At 40.1% G+C, this 12,788-nt stretch overlaps 1 protein-coding gene and 1 long non-coding RNA gene across 5 annotated transcripts in view; one reads left to right on the top strand and one right to left on the bottom strand.

Moving 5' to 3' along the window:
- The first annotated feature begins 717 nt into the window (after positions 1–717).
- On the top strand, positions 718–5,672 carry NENF (neudesin neurotrophic factor). The gene is made up of 4 exons (XM_074817943.1): positions 718–881; positions 2,026–2,086; positions 3,246–3,349; positions 3,985–5,672. Exons 1-4 carry the CDS (start codon positions 723–725, stop codon positions 4,159–4,161), a joined length of 501 nt encoding a protein of 166 aa, XP_074674044.1. The 5' UTR covers positions 718–722; the 3' UTR covers positions 4,162–5,672.
- The window catches only part of LOC141920715 (uncharacterized), a 66,627-nt gene continuing 55,400 nt past the window's right edge, over positions 1,562–12,788 (bottom strand). Inside the window, exons 9-13 of one of the 4 annotated variants that reach the window (XR_012622433.1) lie at positions 12,218–12,261; positions 11,028–11,533; positions 9,047–9,169; positions 8,086–8,192; positions 1,562–1,798 (exon numbers count right to left, since the gene is read on the bottom strand). This is a non-coding gene — a long non-coding RNA (uncharacterized LOC141920715). The remainder of the gene's footprint in view (positions 1,799–8,085; positions 8,193–9,046; positions 9,170–11,027; positions 11,534–12,217; positions 12,262–12,788) is intronic. The other 3 variants (XR_012622430.1, XR_012622431.1, XR_012622432.1) reach the window with 3 other exon arrangements.

The following is a 12,788-nucleotide window of genomic DNA, read 5'->3' as shown; positions in this document are numbered from 1 at the left end:
TGGCTTTCACGCAAGGAGAGTTTATAAACAATCCTTAAAGCAAAGATCAAAGCCCTTTCTGCCTCCTAGTTACTGTCCAGATCCTTCTCCAAACTGTTCAGCTTCCACAACTGTACAAGGACTGGAGACCCCACACAGGGATTTGAATTACAGCACTGGTAGTCAGAAGACCAGGTGCTGCAGCATCGAACATCCAGGCTTTAAATCCTTCAAGTCCTCGCTTGCCAGCACTACAGTGCAGGATGTGGTATGTGTATCTAAATGGTAAAGTTTCTGTCTTAATTAATTAATAGAATGACAAACATCAAACTGCTTATTCTTCTGCCAGCCCAGTATGTTTCCCCGTGCTATATTTGTAGCATGGGGAAATCACATCATTTGAAAACGTCCTATTTATTCTCTCCTTCCTTAGGCTAAAAATGTCAGTTTGCTGGTTTAAGTCATAAGGACGAAGCCTGCCCTGCACGTGCTGATTTTGTCAATAAACATTTAAAAGAGCCAGCGGAGAAGCTTCAGAGGGGCAGGCGGGTGGAAATGGAGGTATCTTGTATGAGCAGCTGCCTACTGGGGGGCCGCCTGCGCGCCCCGCTTAACCCCTTCCCCGTGCTTAACTAAACCACCGAGGCGCCGGGGCAACCACCCGCTCCCGCCGGCGGGCCCGCCTGCCCGGGGCGGGGCCGGGGCGGCCCGTCCCCCCGCTCCCCTCCCGCCCCCCCGGCGGCATGGCGGCCGGCGCGGCGCGGGTGGTGCTGGCGGCCCTGCTCGGCGCCCTGCCCGCCCTGCCCGCCGCGGCCGAGCCGCAGCTGCGGTTCAGACCGCCGGGCGAGGCCCCCGTGCGCCTCTTCACCGAGCCCGAGCTGGCCAGATACGCCGGGCAGCAGGTAGGGCCGGGCGGGCGGGAGGCACTCGGGGCCCCCCGGCCGGTTCTTTAAAGCCGCGGGGCCGGGGCCGGGGCGTCGCCTCCGTCCCTGCCGCTCGGGGCCCCGAAATCGCGTTAAAAGTCGGTTCGCTCTGCTCTGCTGCTCCCGCCCAGCAACGAGGGGGGAACTTGCTTTTTAGGCACTGGCGAGAAGTTGGCTGGCACCCGTGTGTTGCTGGCCCGCTGTTCAGCTGTCCTGCCGGCAGCTGCTGGCTTTGCTGGTGGAAGTTCCGTACAGGCAATTAGATGGCACGTTCCTATTTTATTGGTTGCCTGCTTGACAAGGTACTCATGGCAGTGAATTTCAGATGGCCGTGAGTTGGAGCCAAAGTAATTTTCTCTCAATAATTCACTAAACCACATATTTAGACCCTTTTTTCCCCCTTCAAGATTATAGAAATAATAAAGGAATTAAGCATTTTTAGCTCTCTGTGACACAGAAAACTCTGCAGAACTTCACATTCAAAATTATAATATTGATACACATCTGTCTTCTCTTTTGAAAAACTTTCTGGCTGACCTTCTCAGGGTCTTCTGTAGATACTTTCAAGATACTAACCAGCATCTGACTAAAAATAACATCTTCCGCATAAAAGACAAATTAGAAGCACTGGCTTATTAAGTAAAACAGACGTCAGCAGATCAGATTTGGGTGTGTTTATGTATTTATCTGTTGTTCTCTTAATCAAATAAAGAATACTGTTGGCCATGTGCCCGTTCATCTTGTGCAATAGCCATCTGCATTAGGAATAGAAAGACGCAGTTGATCATCTTTGAGCAGACAAGGGTATGGACAAGAGGTGACTTGCAAGAGGGACACGTCTTCAGTGATTGTGATGTTTAGATTAAGAAGAGTCTCTCATTCCATATGCTTAAATCCTAAAAAAAAAAAAAAATTAAAATCTCAGGGACAATTTAAAGCACAAGCAAGAAATTTCAAGAGAGAGAACATGCATGCTTGTATACACACACAAACAAGAGACCACCTACAATGGAGAATTTAATTCTCTTCTTTGTGTCCTGAGTGCTTACGGATTTAGTAGCTAAAACTAATTGCCTGTGCCTGCGCTGGATTGTTGAGGATATATTGCTGGCTTTCTTTCCAGGAAGGACAGCCCATTTACCTGGCTGTGAAGGGAGTAGTATTTGACGTCACTTCTGGAAAAGGTGAGTTTGCTTCTCCTCTGCTGTCTGCTTTGTTTTCATGCTATTATTCAGTCATTTGTTTTTCAATATTCCCAATGTATTAGAAGCCTGCAGTTCAATTGCAACAAAAAGAATATACTTTTTCCTTTTTTAAAAACCTCAATTTTCCTCCTCTGACGCTTCCCGCATGAAGGTTCTGTCTGGAACTTACACTGGTTTGAGATTACAGTACGCATAGACAGACGAGCCAGTGTAGTCCAGTTAGCTTGGGCGCTGAAGACACCTGCCCAGACCCCCGAGTCCTCGCCAGATGCGGGGTCGGGCCACACAGAAGCCGCTGCTACAGTGTTTTCTTGCACTGGGTACATGGACTGACCAGACCAAAACTAAGCGGGGTGTACCTGTACTGCCCTACACAGTGTCAGCACTGCTGCAGCTGCATCTTTGCCTTCTGTGCTGGTGTTTGCCTACCCGTGCTCTCCAGTGGCCTGGTCAAAACTCTTGGAAGACTTGACTGTGATTGTGAAAGGAGGATGGGGGGCTAAGTAATTTTTTTCTCCTTTAAAATTTTCTTACTTCATGAGGCTTCTCATTATTTACACCTAAGCCGTTTATTTGCTGTTTGTGCCTTCCCTAAGAACTACAGATGTTTTAATGTGAACTCCTGCTACTTAATCCAGATGTGCTGTAAAATGTATGAAGGGACCGTGGGGGTCCTGGACACTTGCCTTAATGTCATCATAAGCAAACTAATGGCTTGTTGCTTTGTTTGTACTAAGCTTGTTAACGCAGCTTGTCTGGACATAACGTGTAGGCTGATCTTCAAATCCTAAGTTAGACAAGGCTTGCCACTGCAAATTCTGGAGTCTACAAACCTCTCATGAGAATGTAAAAGCACAGCTCCTTAAATAATAGGTCTTAAATTTTAAGACCGCAGTATAGGAGTTCAACAGTTGTATAACCCCACCCTATGTTTTTTTTTTTTTTTTTTTTTTAAGGATTGGGATGTATTATCAAAAAGTAGCAAATCAAAAGTCAGTTTTGGAAAGAAGAGTCTTGGACTTGAGTTGTTGCTTTCAGTTCACTGACAAGTGTAACAGGCAGGTGAAAAGCAGAGGCTGAACATACCCTGTACATTGTCAGATCATCACAGGATTATTTTTTTTTTCTAATCTGACAGAATTTTATGGAAAAGGAGCCCCATACAATGCTTTGGTTGGAAAAGACTCAACAAGAGGAGTTGCAAAGATGTCTCTGGATCCAGCAGATCTTACACATGACATAGTAAGAAAATGGACTGTTAGTTGAATGCCGTTTTGCAAAGTTTTATTCTTTTGCAGGATCATATTAAATTATTTGTGTTATTTAAGTTAATTCACATCTTTAAAAGCAAAATGCATTAATATTCTTTAAATACATAAAATGGACACGTATTTACTGCTCTTGAAAGGTGCAGTGCTAACAGCCTTAAAGAGGAAAGTTTTTAATCTGTGGAATCAATACAGTGTATGTAAGCACATAAAGAGGAAATTACCTACTGTTTAAAAACATGCTTCCAAAGAGAGTAAATCACTTCCTTTGTCAATTGATTTAGTGTATCCTGTGTCACTGACATGGCAGTGGATGCTAACTCTGGCAGTGGGTAGTTGCTTGTTTGAGGTGTGATTTACTTATGCAGGGAATATGAAGGGAGATTAATGGTTTGTTTCACCTGAATATATTAAAGTTTTGTCAAAGTTGAATTTGAATGAAAAATATAAAATTACAGGTTAAACTATCAATTTTATAATCATGCTCTGCGAAGTAAACCTCAAGGCTGACCCTAAGGTTTACAGTAATCAGTAAAACCCAAAAATGTATGTAAATATCTGTATTTTTATTTCTTTGATATAGGACTTTCATTTCCATATTTCATTTAGACAGGACTCACAGAAGAGGAACTGAAGTCCTTGGATGATATCTTCAATAATGTTTATAAGGCCAAATATCCAATTGTTGGCTATACTTCTCGAAGAATTCTGAATGAGGATGGAAGCCCCAATCTAGACTTTAAACCTGAAGATCAGCCACATTTCAACATTAAAGATGAGTTTTGAGGAACATTTTTGTACCTAGAGAATGCCTGGGGAGAGGCATGATAGACTGTTAGATTGATTCCCTGTTTTCTGGAGTTCATTACAACAATTAGCTATCATGAGTTGGTTTTCTGTTTAGAAAATATGTATGTGTGTACACACCAAGTTTAGAGGAAACGAACAGATCTGTGTTAGTGTCATACACTTGGGCAGTTTGCTCTGAATTATGGGAATTATTTCATGTGAAAGTTCTTTCTGCCTGGATTTCTCTGTTTACAAGTGTGTAATGTAAAATTACATTCCTCAGAAGAGATAAGGAAGTTTTTAACAGCTGAAACATGACTGGTATTTTTTGTAAATCACAAGTTGTTTCCCACTCCCTGGAAAAGCGTGAATGCATCATCTGGATGAGCTGACATCAATCCTCTGTGCTTCAACTGAGTGTAGGTATCACAGGTACAAACAGGTGTAATAGAGGCTTATGTTTTAAAAAGCATTGTGGGATTTAATGTTTGATACGTTTGAGAATACTGGATATAAAGCACTCAGTCTCTTAAAATGTAGTTACTGTGGAATATTTATGCAAAGCCTACAGCTATAAACCAAGACAAAAAAAATCTTTCCCCATGAGAACCACTGTGACATTTTAAGATTATTATGTTAGTTTCAAATAAATGACACTTCACTTTTTTATGTAATTATCAAAGATGTTATCTATATTAGATTATGATGATTTCCTTCTAGCTTCCTCCACTCTGACAAAAAAAGGAAATGATAGCCCACTGTTTACCACATACTCTTCCAGCACAAGTTTATTATAGTAGTTTAGTATCCTGTGGATAGTTAGCATCTTTATATTGACAATTTCAGCTGTCATTTTTAATTTCTGGTAGTTTTTCTTTGTTCTTACTCTGGCTTCATCACTGCTGTTGCAATGAAGTATGCATTTATATGTTCCTTTTCCTTTAACCTAATAGAAACCTGCAGTTCCTGTAGGGTGAAAGCAGACCCCCTTTATCGGGTTTCTCTGGCAGTCTTCAGCAACAAGAGGACTGTAAAAACATGTGCTATATAAATTGCTGCTAACCACTGACTTTCACTAACTTAAGTTGAATGTAAACTGTCATGTATATAGATTTATCTGCCACTGTGAGAGGTTGAATTGACATGGACAAATTGAGCAGCTGCTCCCAATTCTTTATTAATAATATAGATGTAATAAAAATGCAATTCCATATTTTGTGCTTTCTTTAGCATTTTGGCCATTTTCTTTGAAGGAAAGATTACATGATTCTCCACTTCATGGTTTGCAGGGGTCAGCTGCCTGTCAGTTGAACAACTGAAAAAGCTGTTTCTATTCATTTATCCTTTTGTTCTTGTTACTGTTCTTGTTACTGATTTTACTCTCAACTTGTTTTGCATCTTACCATTAGACCACTTAATTTGCAGGAGGGACTCCATGGCCCCCCCCCTGCTGTTGGATTGTGCTCTGGGGTGGAATAAATACTTTATCATCGAAGAAAATACTGTTATTTCAGAGAATTGGTTTTGTTTTGTTACTACTGCTGACGTTTTGGTTAGATACCAGGAGCAGCTGGGAGTTGGCCCCTTGAGGATGCCTGCCCACAGGTCAGGGTGTATACCTGCCACCTTTATAGGAATGCATGTGGCTTTGGTGGTAATGGTGGTTGCCCTTTTGCCAGCATTTCATTAATAATTTTCCAATGCCTATTGGTTTTTCCCTCTTCTCTTCCCTTCCTTGGATGCTTCCTTATGGGGCAGCTTCAGTAGCCGGGCTACTGTGATTGCTGTAATAGTCTTGCCTTCACCTCGCAGCAGCATATCCAGCTGCATTTCAAAAATGTTGTAGCTCACCACCACTGCGTAGCTTAGTGTTACTATTCTCCCCCTGCTTTTCCTATTCCTGCTATGAGGGTCGCCTTTGCTGATCTTGAAGCAGGTAACTTAGCTTCTATTTGTATAGAATTTCAGGTCCCTTTCAGTGAAGAAACCCTCCTGTTGCAACAGGAAATGGTGATTTAAACCCCAGTCTTACAGTGTGAGATCCTTGTGAATCCAACCTGCCCTCACTCATGCCTGTGACCAGAGGGAGATGCTCTAGTCCTTTTCTGTTATTAAAGACAAGCTTATCACAACTGAGTGCATTTTAGAATGCAAAACATTTCCTTTTTGTTTTTATTTCAGTTCTTCAGTTTTCCATCAGGGAACTGAAGGACTCACATATAATCACTTCCTAGGCTATTTCACTTGAGGTTCCCACTCACCAGGACAGTGTTATGATAGTAAGGCTTCAAGTGGGCATAAATCCTTAACGTTTTCACTGACCGCTTCTCAAAAACGCATTCAGAGTACCACAGTATTTATTTCAGTGTTAATTTCATGACACTATTTTATGTCTAAGGTTGTTACTTGCCAACAGCCTGAAATTTATTTTGCTTAAAAGCAAAGTGTCTGCTATGGTTGTTTTGTTCAGCAAGTTGCATTTCCCTGACCTCTGTATTGTTCCAGTAAGACAGGTATCCTCGCTATCTATACATTGCACTCAAAACAAGCAAATTGTATGCTACCCTTGTTTTCTCAGTCAGCTGCATTTCCCTGACCTCTGTATTATTCTGGTAAAACAGGTGCCCTCGCTATCTATAAATGGCACCTAGAACAAGCAAGCTGTGTAAAGCCTTATTGTAGCCCTCCTACTACTCCACACCTCCTTTGGAGAATGAAGTATTTATTTTCAGTTTACTTGCTGCTTCCAGATAACACCGCAAATGTCAATATTTTTGCTGTGCTGCTTCTAATCTGCATCTTGCTAATTTAACACGGGTGTTTGAATGGTCTGAGAGTTTAATGAATTGCTGCGCCAAGAATTACCTTACTTTAGTATTTAATAATAGTTTACCCTTCAGAATGTTAAGAATTATCAGACGGGTTCATTGCTCAGAGGATGCATAACCTGGGCTGCTGTTTCCCACCTGGCACTCTTTTCAGCAGTCCCTCACTTTGCTCCTAATACATTTGACTAACTTCTGTGACAGGGCAGATTCTATCATTTGTACTTTAAGGAGGACTTCTCTGATTAACTACTGGAGCAACAGGACTAATAATACGAGCAACCAAAATTCAATAAAGGGGTTATGAAATGCAGATGGAAGTATTATGTTTACTTTTGCAGTTGCAGAGACTGCAGTTAAGTTAAATCATCGTAAGAACATGTAAGGTGTGTTAGCAACTGTTAGTCAGAGTTACTAGTTATTGCATCCTAATCTAAACAAGACCACCTGCCAGAATGCAGATACTCTGAATCCTGCAGACTGAGCGGCTGAGATTTTTCCAAGAATTTTGGAATTAGACATAAATTGAAGTTACTTCTTTCCTACCAGTAATGTGTATATAGACACCATTCTTTTTGTGGCTTGTGGCCCTTTGCCAAAATAGGAGCATTTCATTGATTTAAGTGAATCAGTTTCTGTATTAGTTTTCTTACACAGAAAAGGCCTTGTGTTGCTTTGAAAACTGCAGCCTAGGCTAATAATCTTTGTGGTCTGATGATATTGGCTGTGAATTCATAACAACATAGGAATCAGTGTAGGATCATCTTTCAGACTGCACTTGTCAGACCTGCCAGACTTTCACATTTCAGTAAAAACTAAAAGAGGATGCTTATCGGTTTAAGTACAGTGCTTTGGAATGGGAGAAGCCTCAACACAGTTTGTAGATCACCTCCTTTAACTTCTGTTTCAAAACCACCATTGGGCTACATATTCAACAAATGATAGTTTGGAAAAGCTTTTAACTGCTGCAGTTCTTCCCTTGCAAGCCTCCCAAGAACATGTAGAACTCACTTGATGGTACAGGAGAGAAAACAATAAAAAAATGTGGTTTAGCTGACTTTTACAAATGGATTCTGTCTCTTTTAAATATACTTACCTGAAATGTGTTCAATGTAATTTGCATCTGCTCAAGAGAAAACGGAAGAGATGTGAAAAGTTTCATATAGGAAGTCCAACACTAATTTTTCAGCTGATCTGGTTAAACTGAGAGGAAAAAAATTCAAAAAAACATTCTGACTACTGTGAGTGAAAAAGCTGCCAGTCAAGGATTCAATAAGATGTGTTAAGTAGCTCTGATTGATTAGTACTTGTATATTTTCAGATGAGCACTGGATAGTCTCAGGGATATCTTGAAATCCCCAGAATTGATGTAACTGATGACAATTACACACTTTGTTATCCACCATCCATTTATGCTTTTGCTTAACGTTTTTCTGTCCATACAGGAAACAATATACAAGCCATACAACTTACTATGACAAATCCATGCACCATGAGTAATATTCAGCTAAAGTAAAATATATGTGAACCTATAACCTGAAAGCTACTTACATGATATACAGGATGGCTCTTTTCATAGAAAATCAGTCCTTATCTGTGAATGCTTTGATTAAAACAAACTAAAAAAAAACCCCTAACATATAGATTTGTAATAATTACTTCACCCAGAGCCCTATCTGTGAATATTGATTCAGAGAGTTGTAATACAGAATATACCGAATGCTTTGAAAGAAAAATCAGTGCTATATCAAAAGGTGATTTTTTTTTCCGCTCTACTCAATCAGAGTCTCAAAGACCTAAGTGTATGAGAGGTGGGCATCACTCCTAGAAGTACTCGAATAGCATAGGCATGATTTTGATCTTGGCATGACCAAAAAACCCCTAATCCAGGAAACAGAATAGGTGGGAAATGAGAATGTATTAGTGTGTTATTGGGACAATTTATACTGATAAGGGAGATTTGGCAGAGCACATGCAGGTCTGATAACAGACAGTGCTTCCTATTTTTGCTTCTGTCAAATATGGTCAATGATAACAATGTAAACTTGTACCCTCACCCATCTGCTGGTCTTTACATTACACCTTCTCTTTTGGCTTTTTTCTTCCTGTTCAGCACAAGGTGTGAGTCCTAATTTACTTGTTTACAAAACTTATGCTTAGATCTTCTTGGCTTGGGTCATCTGTTGGCAAGAAATCCAAAAGAATAGAAACTGAGATTAATGTTCTGTGAAAAACAGAGCTTGTGTGCCTGGATGAACTGCAGAGCCACAGGAAGTATTCTTGAATAAACAATTCCTGTTACTGTTTCCCATAGGTTATTTGTAGTTGTTGCCATCAGAAATTCTGCACTGTTAATGAATGTTCAGATTACCATGTTCTGGAGTACTTCTTGACATGAGCCATTATCCTACTGACAAGTGAAAAGTTTAGAAGAATCTGGGTGCAAGCCATCTTGGAGATAAGCCACCCAAGAAAAATCAAAATACAGCATCATTTTCCCTCAACTTAAAGAAACCTCTCTGAAAAGGGAAGAGAAATTGATGTCCAAATGTCTATATTTTACCTTCCAGATTTTGCTGAAAGTTTTCTCATATTGTGCAAAGGCAGCAGATAAAGCAGAGATTTGGATCTAAACCCTTGCATTGTGAAAACTGGAGTCTACTCCTTGGCATATCTACTTGTGCTTTAGAGATTACGACAACACAGACAGTACACTGATTACAGAGTCAGACACATGAACTAAATCCAAACGGGCCTAAACTTGTAGGAATGTTTGAATGTAGACCTGCACTTAAAGCCTTGCACCTTTCTTTTGCAGACAACAATCTCTGAATGAAAAAACCCTTAGAGGTAGCATTTGTTTCAGCCAGTTTGGGCAGACAGAATTAGATGACGACTGAAGTGAAAACTTCCCTGTGCCTACTTCTGTGCTCCTTTGCAGAGATACTAAAATCAGTTGTGTTGGAGACGCAGAGCTTAGTTACCAAGCAATTAACTGCCTGGAGGATAACTGTAGATTAAACTGATAGCTGTGGCAGATCAAGAGTATCCTAGGAAGCCACTCCTCTCGTTGGAGGCTGCAGCTTTCTTTTATGCTGCAGTGCTGTTTTGGTAATGATCACAGATAAAGTCCAGGTAACTCAAATTTATTCATTACATGTAACACTTTATTAATTTGTATATTTGAGCAAAGGTCCTAAAAACATCGTCTCATTAAAAATACAAAAAGCAAAGTGTTCATTCTGAACTGCAGAACTGTGCAGCTGTGCATCAGACCTAAGTATACTTATGGCAAAAGTGGTAATTGAAGGGATTACATGTTTAAACTGAGATTATATTCTTAGGTCACATGTCTGTGTCCTACATTATGTTTTGAAGTGCCTCAAAAATATCACTGATTTTTCCTCATTTATTCTTTAACCGTGCTCTGTACTTTAAAATAGTTGTGCAATACTTTCAAGAATAGGACAGTAGGATTTTCAAGGCATTTGCAATGTATTTTGTGTTACATGTATACATGTATGTCTGAGATACACAACAGACAGATCTAGCAATTTAGACAAAGGCAACAGTCTTACAGTCTTTCTAAACCATGCTCTATTCCATGTATTTCTTAAACTGAACAGGTCAGAAATAACACCCTGCCTTTTCGATCTCTGACACAACAAAAATGTTAGAAATGGAATGATGATGGCAGCTTGTAGGAATATCTGAAAAGCTCTCAGTATTAGCGTGCAAAAGACCAACCTGTCGATCTTAGTGAACTTGAAAGAATGTTAAGAACCCATGCTTAGTAGGGATGCTTGAGTATGTGTCCTCTATGATTCTACACATTAAATATTACATATGTCCCTAATTTGCTGCTGCCACGAGTAAATGTGTCCTTGCCATTTCTCTGAATGGTCTCCTTCGAGTTTAGTATGTCTTGGAGGTGGAAGAAAACAGGCTGCTGAAAGGCTTCAATGCAAAGCAGCAGCATATCAGTGGACTATAACAATCCGAGGCAGAGAGAAGGAAGGTGAGTTAAATTCTACTTACAAGAAGCAGCGGGAGATTATAAATAACTCACGGGAGAGTACAGTTTCAGAAGAGGTGAAACTTGCTGATGCACTCAGAGATAAGGTTGAACTTGAGAACGGAAAAGTGTGACATCCTCCTTGGATACGGTTCTGGGAAAATCAGCATGAATTATACAGTTCGTGACTGCTGGCTCCTTGCTTGACATCCTCAGTCTTATTTTCCAAAAATACTGATGCCTTTGGCTTTGATACTTTGCAGGAGCCTGGGTTCATAGAAAATCATGCTGTTGCTATTCAGTCCATAACTTACCAATTTTTCTCATTTTGTCTTTAAACGATGGTCATTCTAGTTTAAGAAAGAAGGCTGGAGTTTTGCTCTAAAGAGGTGACCAGGGACACAGAGATGAAGGTGCAATTCTCAGCTTCACTACAACTTTGCAATCCTTAATGCTAGGTTTCCTGGCTGTTGAATGAGCTGATGCTTCCCTTGAATTCCCTTTCATCCCTGTTGGGACTTTCAGCCATCTGGAGAAGGTAATGTTGGTTAGATGCAGGGGCTGGTGGGAGCCCAAAATGGCTGTAATATCAACAATGCTACTTTCTGAAGCTCTAGCTTTAATTTCCTCACTCCAAAGAGGTATCAGTTTGTGGTGCTTCATCTTTCAGCTGAAGTGAGTATATTTTACCCATGTTCATCCATGTCTGTTATCACTTGGAATTTGCCTGTATGTCCATTGGTCACTTGTTTGTTGAAATACTGGTAGAAACCACGATGACCCCAACAGTATTTGTGTCTCAGACACTTTAAGACATTGTATAAAAGGTGATTCACAACATTGTCAAGAGTTTCAATGATACATTCAAAACGTGCAAAATGAAAGTGCAGCTGGAAGCTAGAGGTAAACTTTTCATCCACTAGGTTTAACTAATTTATGTTAAAATAGACTAGATATTTCAAATAAGTAAGAAATGAGCTTCTAATCTGAAAGCAACTGTTTGTAGCCTTTGCAGACTAAGATACATTAACCTGAACTTCTCTAAGTACCTAAAGGAGCTTTTCAGCTTGAAAAAAAGCAAAACCTTAAACAAGATTTTATCCGAATACTTATGTTAGCTGTATCTGCTTCACAAAGTAATAGATTGTTTATGGGAACTTTTAATACAGAGGGAAATAGTTACAAACTATCATTCCACAATACTGTAGCTCACCTTATTGCAAGCCCTGTCAGTATGCGTGTAAATTCCTCATGATACTGTGAAAACACAAATATAAGTTAGTCTATGTCTTTTACATGTATCTGCTTTATGTTACCCTTAAAAAAAATCACTCCCATTCTAGTAGGCTGTTTGATTTAACAACAACAGAAATAAATCAGGGGTTGTCCTGATACTAACGGAACCATTGTCTCACTGAATGCGTTTTCTTCACAGTTGGGAACCTGCTGGCCACTTCTATTTCTGATTGCGCACGCTGTTACTAGTCACGTAATATCACTGGAATAACCGCATCAATTATTTACATAAATGCTTTCAAAATTCTACTTTAAAAAATATATTCTGGTTTTAATGCAATTGAACTGAAAATAAAGATGGCTAGCACCACATGACTAGAGCCACTGGAAAGCACTTCTTGATTTACAGACAGGGTTTGGAAAGCCAAATGAATTCTGCAGAATGTTTATATAAAAGCATTACTCTCCATAACTTCCTCTAACTGGACTGTCCTTTCATTTATATCTTTTTCCATCAACTCATTTAGACTGACTCATTGCACCTAAAA

The sequence above is a fragment of the Strix aluco genome, chromosome 3 (genome assembly GCF_031877795.1).
Source record: "Strix aluco isolate bStrAlu1 chromosome 3, bStrAlu1.hap1, whole genome shotgun sequence".
In the NCBI taxonomy this organism is placed as follows: Eukaryota; Metazoa; Chordata; class Aves; order Strigiformes; family Strigidae; genus Strix; species Strix aluco.
This window is presented reverse-complemented; position numbering and strand designations above follow the sequence as displayed.

Coding starts and splice junctions, on each gene's coding strand:
- NENF (XM_074817943.1), top strand. CDS start 723: ATGGCGGCCGGCGCGGCGCGGGTGGTGCTGGCGGCCCTGCTCGGCGCC. Junction 882..2,025: donor CCAGATACGCCGGGCAGCAG/GTAGGGCCGGGC, acceptor CTTTCTTTCCAG/GAAGGACAGCCCATTTACCT. Junction 2,087..3,245: donor TGACGTCACTTCTGGAAAAG/GTGAGTTTGCTT, acceptor CTAATCTGACAG/AATTTTATGGAAAAGGAGCC.